This window comes from Salmo salar, chromosome 15 (genome assembly GCF_965601325.2).
Source record: "Salmo salar chromosome 15, fSalSal1, whole genome shotgun sequence".
Classification (NCBI taxonomy): domain Eukaryota; kingdom Metazoa; phylum Chordata; class Actinopteri; order Salmoniformes; family Salmonidae; genus Salmo; species Salmo salar.
The window spans coordinates 42,946,002-42,962,331 of record NC_138305.1 but is presented as its reverse complement, the minus strand read 5'-3'; the positions used below and the strand labels follow the sequence as shown (position 1 = coordinate 42,962,331).

General features: G+C 42.4%; 1 protein-coding gene across 1 annotated transcript in view; it reads left to right on the top strand.

Moving 5' to 3' along the window:
• LOC106571389 (discoidin, CUB and LCCL domain-containing protein 1) overlaps window positions 1-16,330 on the top strand; it is a 48,082-nt gene that overhangs the window by 29,373 nt on the left and 2,379 nt on the right. The window contains exons 9-14 of the mRNA XM_014144414.3: window positions 6,464-6,585; window positions 6,803-6,950; window positions 8,994-9,089; window positions 9,194-9,278; window positions 14,864-14,913; window positions 15,610-15,729. Of these exons, the coding sequence (XP_013999889.2) occupies window positions 6,464-6,585; window positions 6,803-6,950; window positions 8,994-9,089; window positions 9,194-9,278; window positions 14,864-14,913; window positions 15,610-15,729 (621 nt within the window). The remainder of the gene's footprint in view (window positions 1-6,463; window positions 6,586-6,802; window positions 6,951-8,993; window positions 9,090-9,193; window positions 9,279-14,863; window positions 14,914-15,609; window positions 15,730-16,330) is intronic.

The following is a 16,330-nucleotide window of genomic DNA, read 5'->3' as shown; positions in this document are numbered from 1 at the left end:
CCATTTCCCAGCTGTGTAGCCACCGCTCCACGCTGTCTGGTCTCTAGAGATTCCAACCAATTCAACATGTGGATGATCCTCACATTCTCTGGTCTAATGTAAATTTCATTAGGAGTCCTTGTATAAACACTCTGGGGAAAAAGGGGCGTTCCCTCCTTTTGGCATAATGTCTGTACTCACGTGGGCCTGGTTACTGACTGGGTAAAACTTTGCAGGAAAAACAATTATCCAATTTAGAAGGCTAAAATCACATTTCGTCTTCTCACAAATAGTTTAATATTTAATCATGTAAGTTCCACAACATTTAGTTGTAAATCTGATAACTGGGACGTATACATTTTTGAGTTACCGTTATTTGGTTCAACCATCCTTAATGATATCACAAAACAACAACTTATTTGACAAGATTATTGTTTAGAGCCCCACCAACCATTTCCCACATTATTTACGTTACTCATCCACCTCTGGCCTGCTCGCCTCCCTACCTCTGAGGAAGCACAGTTCCCGCTCAGCTCAGTCAAAACTGTTCACTGCTCTGGCACCCCAATGGTGGAACAAGCTCCCTCACGACGCCAGGACAGCGGAGTCAATCACCACCTTCCGGAGACACCTGAAACCCCACCTCTTTAAGGAATACCTAGGATAGGATAAAGTAATCCTTCTACCCCCCCCCCCCCTAAAAGATTTAGATGCACTATTGTAAAGTGGTTGTTCCACTGGATATCATAAGGTGAATCCACCAATTCGTAAGTCGCTCTGGATAAGAGCGTCTGCTAAATTACTTAAATGTAAATGTTTCAATGTCCAACCTTTTGATGTTAAAGTTTTGGACAAGTGTCTACCTGTTGTAACACTCAGACATTCCATTCTCAATACTGCAGAGCCCAAAGGCAGAGTTTCTGCAAGGTATTCATGATCCGGTTGTTAACCTCTCTTGGGTATGTGGGACGTGACCGTCCCACCTGCGGGAAACACTATTCAACAGCCAGTGAAATAGCAGGGCGCCGAATTCAAAACAACAAAAATCTCATAATTCAAATTTCTCACACATACAAGTATTTTACACCATTTTAAAGATAATCTTCTCGTTAATCCAACCACATTGTCCAATTTCAAAAAGGCTTTACGGCGAAAGCATAGGATTAGATTATGTTAGGACGTCACCTTGACAAGAAAAACCACACAGTCATTTTCCAAGCAAGGAGAGGCGTCACAAAAACCAGAAATACAGCTAAAATGAATCACTAACCTTTGATGATCTTCATCAGATGGCACTCATAGGACTTAATGTTACACAATACATATATGTTTTGCTCGATAAAGTTCATATTTATATCCAAAAACCACATTTTACATTGGCGTGTAATGTTCCGAAATGTTTTGCCTCCCAAAACTTCTGGTGAATGAGCACATCAATTTACAGAAATACTCATCATAAACGTTGATAAAATATTAAACTGTAATTCAAAGAATTATAGATACACTTCTCCTTAATGCAACCACTGTGTCAGATTTAAAAAAAACTTTACAGCGAAAGCACACATTGCAATACTCTGAGTACAGCGTTCAGACACGAAACCAAACCCGCCATTTTGTGGAGTCAATAAAACTCTGAAATAATATTATAAATATTCACTTACCTTTGATGATCTTCATCAGAATGCACTCCCAGGGATCCCAGGTCCACAATAAATGTTTGTTTTGTTCGATAAAGTCCATCATTTATGTCCAAATACCTCCTTTTTGTTTGCGCGTTCAGTCCACTACTCCAAATGCAGGAAGCGCGTGAAAATGTCACGACGAAAAGTCAAAAAAAGTTCTATTTACGTTCGTAGAAATATGTCAAACGATGTATAGCATCAATCTTTAGGATGTTTTTAACATAAATCTTCAGTAATATTCCAACCGGACAAATCCAATGTCTTCAGAAAAGAAAAGGAACATAGCTCACACTCACGTGAGCACGCGCCTCTGAGCTCATGTCATTTCCTCACTCATCTGACTCCAGGCCCTCTTGTTTGCTCCATATTCACAGTAGAAGCATGAAACAACGTTCTAACGACTGTTGACATCTAGTGGAAGCCATAGGAAGTGCAAAATGAACCCTAAGTCACTGTGTACTGTATTGGCAATCACTTAAAAAACTACAAGCCTCAGATTTCCACACTTCCTGGTTGGATTTTTCTCAGGTTTTTGCCTGCCATATGAGTTCTGTTATACTCACAGACATCGTTCAAACAGTTTTAGAAACTTCAGAGCGTTTTCTATCCAAATCTACTAATACTATGCATATCCTACCTTCTGAGCCTGAGTAGCAGGCAGTTTAATTTGGGCACGCCTTTCATCCGGACGTCAAAATACTGCCCCCTACCCTAGAGAAGTTGTCATAAAACCAGGCCAAATTCATCCCTCTCCCCCTCTGCGGAAGAGAGAGGGTGCTGTAGAGCTGACCCACTGTAACCTGATCCTTCGGATCCTCACAGGAGAGTCATGACACTTTATTACTGCCACTTTTAGTGAGTTTGGTACACATCCGGTGGATAGGGAGCCATTTATTATGTTCAACATAGGAGGGCCAAGCACAAGAAGCAGCTCTTTCAGTAGTTTAGTTGGAATAGGGTCCAGAATGCAGCTTGACGGTTTAGAGGCCATGACTATTTTCATGAATGTCTCAAGAGATACAGGATTAAAAAACTTGAGTGTCTCCATTGATCCTAGGTCCTGGCAGTTCTGTGCAGACTCAGAACAACTGAGCTTTGGAGAAATACGCAGATTCAAAGTGGTCCGTAGTTTGCTTTCTAATGATCATGATCTTTTCATCTAAGAAGTTCATGAATTTATCACTGCTGAAGTGAAAGCTATCCTCTCTTGTTGGATGCTGCTTTTTAGTTAGCTTTGCAACAGTTTCAAAAATACATTTTGGATTGTTCTTATTCTCTTCAATTAGGTTGGAAAAATAGGATGATCGAGCAGCAGTGAGGGCTTTTTGATATGGCGCGGTACTGTCTTTCCAAGCTAGTCGGAAGACTTCCAGTTTGGTGGAGCGCCATTTCGGTTCGAATTTTCTGGAAGCTTCCTTCAGGGCTCGGGTATTTTCTGTATACCAGTGAGCAAATTTCTTGTGACAAATGTTTTTTGTTTTACTTTATTATGCAAGGTTAAATAAAGATCCTCGGTTAGGTGGTTAACCGATTTTTGTACTCCCGACGTCCTTGGGTAGGTGGAGGGAGTCTGGAAGGGCCTCTAGGATTCTTTTGGTTGTCTGAGAATTTATAGCACGGCTTTTGATGATCCATGTTGGACAAAACCCACTGAGTCAATGATGGTGCCGAAAGCCTTTTGGAGTGGGTCTGTGGACTTTTCCATGTGAATATTAAAGTCACCAAAAATGTGAATATTATCTGCCACGACTACAAGATCCAATAGGAATTCAGAGAACTCGGTGAGGAACGCTGAAAACGGCCCAGGAGGCCTGTAAACAGTAGCTATAAAAAGTGATTGAGTAGGCTGCATAGATTTCGTGACTAGAAGCTCAAAAGACGAAAACGCAGTCATTATTTTGTCATAAATGTTAGCAACACCTTCGCCTTTGCGGGATGCGCAGGGGATTTGGTCACTAGTGTAACCAGGAGGAGAAGCCTCATTTAACACAGTAAATTCATCAGGCTTGAGCCATGTTTCAGTCAGGCCAATCACATCAATATTATGATCAGTGATTAGTTCATTGACTATGACTGCCTTGGAAGTGAGGGATCGAACATTAAGTAGCCTTATTTTGAGATGTGACATATTACAATCTCTTTCAATAATGGCAGGAATGGAGGAGGTCTTTATTCCAGTGAGATTGCTAAGGCGAACACCGCCATGTTTTGTTTTGTTTTGCTCAACCTAGATCGAGGCACAGACACGGTCTCAATGGGGATAGCTGAGCTGACTACACTGACTGTGCTAGTGGCAGACTCCATTAAACTGGCAGCCTGGCTAACAGCCTGCTGCCTGTCCTGCCTGTACCCTATCTCATTGTGAAGCTAGAGGAGTTAGATAAGATGAGATCACCCCTCCAGCTAGGATGGAGTCCGTCACTCCTCATCTTTCTAGCTGATTTGTAAAACGTCTTTCAAGCTGATTTACACGCTGAAGCTATGTTGCGCTTTGGGACCGCGGGTAATGGAGTCGCCAATAACTAGGGTTTTCAATTTGTCAGAGCTAATGGTGGGAGGCTTCGGCGGCTCAGACCCCATAACGGGTGGAGGAGAGACCTGAGAAGGCTCGGTCTCTGACTCCGACTCGTTGCTTAGTTGAGCGAGAAAAAAACTAAGACGTTGATAAATATATTAAAAGTAAAAACCGAAGAGTTTGGCAGATAGTCAAGTAGCAACAAACAGCACGACAACAAATCTGGAAATTGAAGGGGGGGGGGCTTTACCTCTTAGTGCCTTCCCTCCAGGTCCTGACATCTCAGATAAATACTGTCTGTGTCTGAAATGGCACCCTATTCCTCATTCAGCGCACCACTTTTGACCAGAGCCCTATGGCGCACTAAATAGGGAATAGGGTGCCATAAGGGAAGTCCGGCACTGTGTCTATTCTTTATACCCGTGGACGGACGGACAGAGAGGAGGAGGAGGAGAAGTCAATTTGTTCCAACCATTCTTAGCAGTGTGTAAACTTTTTTTTTTTCTCTCTCTACACTGGAGTTTCTTACCAAGATGACAGGGAATGTGCCTGAGTGACCAAGTTACAGTTTTTACTTAAATCTGCTTGAAATTCTATGGCAAGACCTGCAAATGGTTGTCTAGCAGTGAGCAACAAGCAATTTGACAGAGCTTGAAGAATTGTAATACTTTCTGAAGGCACTGTACCTTTTAGTTTACCAGGCTAAGCTTATTTGAAGGTGTTTTTCACATCTGTAATTTCGAGATTTGGTTGTATTCTACTGGTACAGATTTCCACCGTTGCCAATCTCTCTCTCCTGATGAATGGCAATCCCTTCTTACTGGGCCTGCTCAATGCTCAGCATACTATTAACATTACAGTTAACTGTAATAAAGTAGAAGCCTTGGTGTTCTTGGCCAAGTCTTTTAGGATCAATGGCAATTTCCTCCCCCCGTGGTATCAATTAAAAACAGGCGTTTAGATTTAACCCTCTCCTACCTGGCTGCTAACCCCATTCGTAGCCCTCTGTAGAGGATGGTAATAGGATTAAGGCTCCACACACACACACACACACACACACACACACACACACACACACACACACACACACACACACACACACACACACACACACACACACACACACATCTGTCGGAAAAAGCTGAGAAGGGATAGAATGAGATCTGATCCAGGGGGTTGTTTAAAGGGGGTAATTTCTCTTATAAATGGGCCTTTCTTTTGATTTAACTCTGGAGGGCTCACCACTAAAACTGTAGCACACACACACACACACACACACACACACACACACACACACACACACACACACACACACACACACACACACACACACACACACACACACACACACACACACACACAGCATTAGACCAGTAATCTAATGTATTAGACCAGTTCTCAGTAATGCATGAAGGGAGAGAATGCCCCTCTGTGCTGCTCCTCCACAAACAAGAAAGTGACTTTCAAAGGCCTGTTTAAGTGTAGCACAATGCAATAGTTTATTTTGAGTGTGGTGTGTGAAGTCAGCAAGTCCCAAGTTAATTTCATGCTACTTTACAACACATTGGTTTCCAGTCAATGAAGAATGTCTAGCTTTGTCTGCTGGTTCAGAAATCCAGAGCTAAGGGGAACATCGTTTTGATTGGAATGCGGTTCCTTGAAAATGGAAGCACTGTTTGGAAGAATTGTTGTTGTGCAACAATCGTAAGACTCTATAGCCGGAAGAATACAACCCTTTCTTTCCTTAAGGATCCTGCCTTTCTGATACTCGTATTATGGCAGATTGGATCTCTGTTGTTGTCGGTGTCAACAATTGTGCATTGGAAACCCCTGTTGCTCTTTATGCAACAAAAGTCCATTTTAGCCGTGAAACCAAGAAATACCTTGAGAGTCTGCGATTCTGTCTTTGAAATATGACAGTCATTTCCTATAATGATAGGTTGCACTGTGTCTCCATATGAACCACAATGCCCTGTGTAATGACATGTTGCGGGTCCCCCGTCTGCCGCCATATTGTTCTGGCCCTGTGTCAGGCGCTCATTTGCCACAAAAATGCTCATCATGGCTGTCTGGGAGCTGCAAATGTCTGGGAGGGTTTCCCCTTGGTGTTTCAGTCACTGTTCTGCTCTCTGAGGTGATGTCTCCTTTCCCTGTTCCAGCACATTCCAGGGCTGACCAACGGGTGACATCACTGCCCTGGAGACAGACAGAGAAAAGGGGATGAAAAATGTTGAACAATAGAAAGTGAGATTTAGAGTTTTTACCTTCTCTATTTTTTGTTTTCCAGGGATTATCACGACTGGCTCTACTATGTTGGACTATCACTACTATGTGAGGAGCTTCAAGATAATTCACAAGGAGAGGAGTCGGTGGAGGACGTACACACAGAACAACAGCACACAATACATGGCGAGTACTCCAGATTCAATTATCTAATATCTGACTACAATAATGAATTGCCTGATCATGGAACAATATACATTTCGGTATGTGTTATTGGCCAACAATTTCTTTAAATGTAATCAATGAGTTATGTTGCCGATGAATCACAAGAATGCATGCCTTCCATTAAACCTTGTGACCACCTCCCCCTCACTCCCTCTGTCTCTCCCTTCCTCCCTGTCAGATATTTGAGGGGAACCAGGACAGTCTGCATCAGACCAGGAACACCTTCCACAATCCAATCATAGCCCGCTACCTGCGGATCATCCCTCAAACATGGCACCAGAGGATCGTCATGAGGGTAGAGCTGCTGGGCTGCACCCATCTCAGAGGTACACATCCTAACCCCCATCTCAGAGCTACACACCCGAACCCTAACCCCCATGTCAGAAGTACTCATCCTAACCCTAATACCTATGTCAGAGGTACTCATCCTAACCCCATGTCCAGAACACAGTACTGAGTGTGTGGGTCTGGCTACAATACCAGATAGTATTATCAGTGAGTTAGTAGATAGTGATTGATGACTACATGTACAGTTGAAGTCAGAAGTTTACATACACTTAGGTTGGAGTCATTAAAACTCGTTTTTCAACCACTCCACACATTTCTTGTTAACAAACTATAGTTTTGGCAAGTCGGTTAGGACATCTACTTTGTGCATGAAACAAGTCATTTTTCCAACAATTGTTTACAGACAGATTATTTCACTTATAATTCACTGTATCACAATTCCAGTGGGTCAGAAGTTTACATACACTAAGTTGACTGTGCCTTTAAACAGCTTGGGAAATTCCCAAAAATTATGTTATGGCTTTAGAAGCTTCTGATAGGCTAATTGACATCATTTGAGTCAATTGGAGGTGTACCTGTGGATGTATTTCGAGGCCTACCTTAAAACTCAGTGCCTCTTTGCTTGACATCAAGGAAATCAAAAGAAATCAGCCAAGACCTCAGAAAAGAAATTGTAGACCTCCACAAGTCTGATTCATCCTTGGGAGCAATTTTCAAACGCCTGAAGGTACTACGTTCATCTGTACAAACAATAGTACGCAAGTATAAACACCATGGGACCACGCAGCTGTCATACCGCTCAGGAAGGAGACACGTTCTGTCTCCTAGAGATGAACGTACTTTGGTGTGAAAAGTGCAAATCAATCCCAGAACAACAGCAAAGGACCTTGTGAAGATGCTGAAGGAAACAGGTACAAAAGTATCTATATCCACAGTAAAACGAGTCCTATATCGACATAACCTGAAAGGCCTCTCAGCAAGGAAGAAGCCACTGCTCCAAAATCGCCATAAAAAAGCCAGACTACGGTTTGCAACTGCACATGGGGACAAAGATCGTACTTTTTGGAGAAATGTCCTCTGGTCTGATGAAACAAAAATAGAACTGTTTGGCCATAATGACCATCGTTATGTTTAGAGGAAAAAGGGGGATGCTTGCAAGCTGAAGAACACCATCCCAACCATGAAGCACGGAGGTGGCAGCATCAAGTTGTGGGGGTGCTTTACTGCAGGAGGGACTGGTGCACTTCACAAAATATATGGCATCATGAAGAAGGAAAGGTATGTGGATATATTGAAGCAACATCTCAAGACATCATTCAGGAAGTTAAAGCTTGGTCGCAAATGGGTCTTCCAAATGGACAATGACCCCAAGCATACTTCCAAAAGTTGTGGAAAAATGGCTTAAGGACAACAAAGTCAAGGTATTGGAGTGGCCATCACAAAGCCCTGAGCTCAATCCCATAGAAAATGTGTGGGCAGACCTGAAAAAGTGTGTGCGAGGAAGGAGGCCTACACACTTGACTCAGTTACACCAGCTCTGTCAGGAGGAATGGGCCAAAATTCACCCAACTTATTGTGGGTAGCTTGTGGAAGGCTACCCGAAACGTTTGACCCAACTTAAACAATTTAAAGGCAATGCTACCAAATACTAATTGAGTGTATGTAAACTTCAGACCCACTGGGAATGTGATAAAATAAATAAAAGCTGAAATAAATCATTCTCTCTACTATTATTCTGACATTTCACATTCTTGAAATAAAGTGGTGATCCTAACTGACCTAAGACAGGGAATTTTTACTAGGATTAAATGTCAGGAATTGTGAAAACTGAGTTTAAATGTATTTGGCTAAGGTGTATGTAAACTTCCGACTTCATCTGTAGATAATCCTTCTGAGAGGACAATTATGAAACAGTTTCATATTAGATAACTACTGATCTGTTGTTTTACAGTACATTACAATAAAGTGGGGAAGTAAGTTAGTTCTGTTATTTTGGTTTTGGGCTGTATCAAGTTTTTGTCAAACCTGCTCACAGCTAATCCCCCCCGCTCTCTTCCTCTTCGCTCCCTCTCTCTCCTTAGTGAACATGTCGTCTCAGGTCACATTACCCACCAAACCCAAGCCTCCGGTGGGGGACGAAGAGATCACTGAGCCAGTGCTCTCCCAGGCAGACCGCGGTACCCATCTCATTAAAACACTGCATTAACCATCCACCAGATGCCTTCTGTTTGTTTATGTAATAGCTGGCTAACATGCTCGCTCCTCTCATCTCTATTCTCAGGGAAGCTGGCCATCATCATCGTACCCATAGTCTTATCTGTGGTGCTCCTGCTGGTTGGGATTTGTGTATTCAAGATGCTGCAGAAGTAAGCGACTTGTTCATGTCATTTGAATAGATAATGTAATGTTTTTAGAGAAGGTTGTGTAAGGAGAGCTTACACCTTCATAACTTGTGCATTTCCTGTCCCCATGACAACATGACTGACAAACTCAGATTAGCCTGACCTTATACGTCCCCATAGCAGCGGGTTATCTCTACCGTGTGCCTACTCCCTAAAGTATGTCTGTTACGTATGTGTGGGAGATGTTGTCTGTCTGCCTCTGTCAGTATGCATGAGAGGGAGATGTTTTCAGGAAATGGGAGAGTGGAAGAGAAGAAATAGATTAGAGTGAGGGAAGATATACTGTAGGACAATGAGGGTCAGGGAGATTCCTAGAACGGTCCTTTGGAATGGCTGCCTGTCTGTTGCTCAGATAGCATAACGAGCCTGACCTGACTACCAACACAACCACAGTCGTCAGAACACTATTTTTTTTATTTTACCTTTATTTAACTAGGCAAGTCAGTTGAGAACAAATTATATTTTCAATGATGGCCTAGGAACAGTGGGTTAAGGTACAGAATGACAGATTTTTACCTTGTCAGCTCGGGGATTCGATCTTGCAACCTTTCGGTTACTAGTCCAACGTTCTAACCACTAGGCTACCTGTCGCCCAAGGAGGAGGATACACCACACGTACCATGAATCTCTTTACTATCAGCCTTCATTGTCTTTGGTTATTATTTACCTTTAGTCTCAATATGACTTCCCTGTTGAAATAAAGTCTCTTTTGCAAATGAGCCCTGCACAATACAAAAGTGAACACGTCAATTAAAACAAACGCATTCTTCATTCTAAAATAATTGCCCTAGGGACACCAAAGCATCCAATCGAAGCTGCTGGTTGATGCTTATTTATAAAAGCCCTCATCCTCCACATACAACACCCGTTCTGCCAGTCACAATCTGTTAAAGGTCCCCAAAGCACACCCATCCCTGGGTCGCTCGTCTTTTCAGTTCATTGCAGCTAGCAACTGGAACGAGCTGCAACAAACACTCAAACTGGACAGTTTTATCTCAATCTCTTCATTCAGAGACTCAATCATGGACACTCTTACTGACAGTTGTGACTGCTTTGCGTGATGTATTGTTGTCTCTACCTTCTTGCCCTTTGTGCCGTTGTCTGTGCCCAATAATGTTTGTACCATGTTTTGTGCTTCTACCATGTTGTATATATTTATTTTTAAATCCCAGCCCCCGTAGGAGGCCTTTTGCCTTTTGGTAGGCCGTCATTGTAAATAAGAACGTGTTCTTAACTGACTTACCTAGTTAAATAAAGGTTAAATAAAAAAATATTCCTAACATAGAGTAGTGGCAGCTGCAATTTAATAAATAGTTTCACCGTAATCAAGAACCGATAAAAAGGTTGACTGCACAATCTGCTTCTTGTTGACTAGAGAGAGGCTAGATCTGTTTCTGTAAAAAAAAGCCCACTTTAAATGTTAGCTTCTTAACAAGCTCAATCGTATGTTTATTAAGCTTTAAATCATTGTCAGGGACTCGTTCGATTATAGAACCATCCGATGAGTGTCTCAGATGGATTACATCTTCAATCTTACAAGAACTTGAAAACAATATGTATTTAGTTTTGCCCCTGTTAAAACCTGTTACGGCTAGACGTTCCGCTAAATTAAATTATTAGAAATATTTAACTTTCATAAAATCACAGGTGCAATACACCAAAATAAAGCTTAACTTCTTGTTAATCCAGCCACCGTGTCAGATTTCAAAAAGGCTTTACGGCGAAAGCAAACCATGCGATTATCTGAGGACAGCACCCCACCATACAAACACATGAAAATCGTATTTCAACCAAGCAGGTGCGACACGAAAGTCAGAAATAACGATATAGTTCATGCCTTACCTTTGAAGATCTTCTTCTGTTGGCACTCCAATATGTCCCAGAAACATCACAAATGGTCCTTTTGTTCGATAGACTCCTTTTTTATATCCCCAAAATGTCCATTTATTTGGCGCGTTTGATTCAGAAAAACACCGGTTCCAACTCGCCCAACATGACTACAAATGATCTAATAACTTACCTGTAAACTTGGTCCAAACATTTCAAACAACTTTCCTAATCCATCCTTAGGTATCCTAAAACGTAAATAATCGATAAAATGTAAGATGGAATATACTGTGTTCAATAGCGGATAAAATCAAAGTGGAGCAAGCTCCAGGGCGCGCGCCCCAAACGAAAGAGTCCACTTGGCTTCACACTCATTCTGAATAGCCGTACTTCTTAATTTCTCAAAGGAAAAACATCAACCAATTTCTAAAGACTGTTGACATCTAGTGGAAGTAATAGGAACTGCAACCAGGTGCCTCATAAATCTAGTTTCCCATAGAAAACTAATAGAAAACACAGTGAACTCAATCTTTTTTTCCTGGATGGTTTGTCCTCGGAGTTTTGCCTGCCAAATAAGTTCTGTTATACTCACAGACATTATTTTAACAGTTTTAGAAACTTTAGTGTGTTTTCTATCCAAATCTACCAATTATATGCATATCCTAGCTTCTGGGCCTGAGTAGCAGGCAGTTTACTTTGGGCACGCTTTTCATCCAGATGTGAAAATACTGCCCCCTACCCAAGAGAGGTTAAGAAGCGCAGCTTGGCGGGTAATGTTTCGGAGGACGCATGATTCCACCTTCGTCTATGCCGAGCCCGTTGAGGAGTTGCAGCGATGAGACAAGATCGTAATCACGAAATTGGGGAGAAAAAAGGGGTAAAAATTACAACAACAAAAAATATAGGTATACAGTACCAGTCAAAAGTTTGGGCACACCTACTCATTCAAGGGTTTTTCTTTATTTTTTACTATTTTCTACATTTTCTACGTCAAAACTATGAAATAACACATATGGAAACATGTAGTAACCAAAAAAAGTGTTAAACAAATCTAAATACATTTTATATTCTTGAAGAAGTTCCCACATATGCTGAGCACTTGTTGGCTGCTTTTTCTTCACTCTGCGGTCCAACTCATCCCAAACCATCTCAATTTGGTTGAGGTTGGGTGATTGTGGAGGCCAGGTAATCTGATGCAGCACCATCACTCTCCTTCATGGTCAAATAGCCCTTACACAGCCTGGAGATGTGTTTTGGGTCATTGTCCTGTTGAAAAACAAATGATAGTCCCTAGGGATGCACAATATATCGGTCAACATATCAAAATCGGACGATATTAGCTAAAAATGCCAGCATCGGTACTGGCCCGATGTCTAGTTTAACGCCGATGTCAAAGCTGACGTGCATACCTATATAACGTAGGTACATGACATAATGACGCCATATAAAATTTAGTGCTACACGTGCAACACAGCATTCCTGACCTAGCCCACTATGTCTGCTGTGTGGATTGAGCAGTCATTTGAAAGAGTAAGAACATTTCAGCGAGACAACTCAAAGGCGAAATCCATTAATGCTAAGATAATGGAATTCATTGCCCTTGAGAATCAACCGTTCTCTGTCGTGGGTGATGTTGGCTTTCGCTGACTGGTCGAGCACCGGTACACACTACCAAGTGCGCTATTTTTCAGATGTTGCCCTACCGGAGTTACACAGTAATATCATCACTGCTATTAGCTTCACGACTGACATTTGGACCAGCGATATCAGCCCTATGAGCATACTGAGTTTGACAGCAGGGTGGGTCGTCGAGGATTTCGTACTGAGGAAAGTTGTATTGCCTGCTCATGATTATGCTGTTTGTCATACCGCTGCTGCCATTTCAATGGCATTTGAGAACTTATTTGAAACTTGGAAACATGAACACTCCTAGCTCCTTCAAACAACTGACTCGAGAAATAAGCTCATCAACTGCACCTGCAGTAGATGTGATACCCTTTGTCATGGCATTGAGACGCCCGCTCAACAAAACTGCCAACACAGGCTGTGAACAAGCAATTCGGTGGCATTTTCTCTTTACTGTGTCTCCACCATGCTCGATGCTATGTACAAGGACCGCTACTTCAATGCAGACAAGAAACAGGGTTTACGTGAAATGTTACATACACAGCTGGACAAGATGGAAATGGACACAATGACAGTGTGCTCCGAGGAAGAGAGGCAACGGACAGACAGAGCTGAAACTTCACTGCTTGACATGTATGATGAAATCCTGGTTGAGAATGAAACGACTGAACAAATGAACAACGAAACAGCACAGCAAGTGAAAGAAATAGGTTTTGATTAGGTTTTACTGGTAATGGAGACATGCGTAAATGCCAACAAAATAACTTTTTGGTGTGTGTGTGTGTGTGTGTGTGTGTGTGTGACGTTTATTTAACTAGGCAAGTCAGTTAAGAACAAATTCTTATTTACAATGACGGCCTACCCCGAACGACGCTGGGCCAATTGTGCATCGCCCTATGGGATTCCCAATCACGGCCGGATGTGATACAGCCTGGATTCAAACCAGGGACTGTAGTCACGCCTCTTGCACTGAGATGCAGTGCCTTAGACCACTTGTCCATCTGTGTGTGTTAACTATTTAACTGTACTAGAATGCTTAAAAGGCCGCTAAAAATGTTAATATCGGTACTGTTTTTTTGGCAAGGAAAATATCGGATATCAGTATAGGCCAAAAATGTCATATCGGTGCATCACTAATAGTCCTACTAAGCGCAAACCAGATGGGATGGCATATCATTGCAGAATGCTGTGGTAGCCATGCTAGTTAAGTGTGCCTTGAATTCTAAATAAATCACAGACAGTGTCACCATTAAAGCACCATCATACCTCCTCCATGCTTCATGGTGGGAACCACACATGCAGAGATCATCCGTTCATCTACTCTATGTCTCACAAAGACACAGCTGTTGGAACCAAAAATCTCAAATTTGGACTCATCATACCAAAGGACAGATTTCACCCGGTCTAATGTCCATTGCTCGTGTTTCTTGGCCCAAGCAAGTCTCTTCTTCTTATTGGTGTCCTTTAGTAGTGGTTTCTTTACAGCAATTTGACCACGAAGGCCTGATTCACGCAGTCTCCTCTGAACAGTTGATATTGAGATGTGACTGTTACTTGAACTCTGTGAAGCATTTATTTGGGCTGCAAATTCTGAGGCTGGTGACTCTAATGAACTTATCCTCTGCAGCAGAGGTAACTCTGGGTATTCCTTTCCTGTGGCGGTCCTCATGAGAGCCAGTTTCCTCATAGCTCTTGATGGTTTTTGCAACTGCAGTTCTTGAAATGTTCTGGATTGACTGACCTCCTTCATGTCTTGAAGTAATGATGGACTGTTGTTTCTCTTTGCTTATTTGAGTTCTTGCCATAATATGGACTTGGTCTTTTACCAAATAGGGCTATCTTCTGTATACCCCCCACCTTGTCACAACACAACTGATTGGCTCAAATGCAATAAGAAGGAAAGAAATTCCACAAATTAACTTTTAACAAGGCACACCTGTTAATTGAAATGCATTCCAGGTGACTACATCATGAAGCTGGTTGCGAGAATGCCAAGAGTGTGCAAAGCTGTCATCAAGGCAAAGGGTGACTACTTTGGAGAATCTCAAATATAAAATATATTTTTGGATTTGTTTAACACTTTCTTTCTGTCACAGGAAGAAGACAAAGGAGAACTCATACGGATCCTCTGATACCCAGATAACAGGTCAGTGAACAATCTCTCAACTCATCTCTTTGTCATAGCAATGAAGCCTAATGTTAGTCTTTGCTTTGTCAAAGATGTCACACGTACTGTACATCAAATGTAATCATTTATATGGTGAAGATGAGCCTTAGAAATAAGCCATAGGCAGGAAAATATAAGCAATAGAAAAATCCACGTTGTTATGCTAATACCCAGTCAGCTAACAGGTTGTATATTGTTCCTTATCATCATGACTGCTTTAATGAAACTGACAGATGCCAGCTTTATTGATCTGTGACAACATGTCTGTGCGGTGGGGGGTTGTGGGTAGTGAAAGCCGGTCAGGGCTTGTCTCTGAGAGCAGACAGATGCGCTCCAGCAAGCACACCGGGCCACATCCATAAGCATAGGTCCAACTGCCAGCTTCTCTCTCACCCCCCTTGCCCTACCCTCATCCACTTCTATCCTCCACATGACTAAAGCAGACAGAGAATTTGAAACAGAACCATATCTATAGTAGAGCATGACTCCCGTTCCTGGCGTCTTTAAAAGAATAGCTCACATATGGAAGCCTCAGCAGTTTAAGCAAGCCAGTCAGCTGTAATTTGGTGCTTATCTCTGTGCTGTCCTTGCTAGATTCCTGTCATTATGTCTGTCTGTCTGTGGAGTTAACCATTGTCTTTTTACTGTCTCTGCCTGCCTGCCCTCGGCGCTCAGGTTGCTGGAAGCAGATCAAGCAGCCGTTTGCCAGACACCAGTCCACAGAGTTCACCATCAGCTACAGCTCAGAGAAAGACCCCATGCAGAAACTAGACCTGGTCACCAGCACCATGGCAGGTGAGGACACATGCACACACAGTATGTCCATACACCCACACACCTCCTGTCATCCCAGCTCAAGAGCCTATGGAGGCACCACCACCTATTGAACTTCCATTTTCCTCCATGAGTATCTGAGTTACTTGTATTGATTCATAATAACTCCACAGCCCAGGCAGTGTGTCGTGAAGCTCTCCATTCTTTACAGACATAACTCCACTCACAGTAACCGTGAAACACTCTGTGGTGATTAGTTTACAGTTCTCTGCTCAGTCCATGGCCAAAGCAATCTAGAACGCATTGTAAGCTCCTGTCTCAGTGTCTGAACGAACCATACAAAGAAGACTTCATTAATCATCCCACAATGGCCTGAAAAACCAGTGACAATCCTCTCTTCTCTGGCTCGTATCAGTAATTCAATGTAATTCTGAGTGAGATGGAGAGGATTGATCATCAAAGCTGGAGCCGGCAGGAGGCTAGCTAGTGTAATCCTTGACTTTGGAAAGTCCTCTAGTAGTCTGTTGAACAGTTCCTGATGGGCTAAGAGTCAGCCAGATGAATAATGGCCTTCTGCTGCTGTTAATAATCCACAGCTTTCCTTTAGGGCACCAATTATTGA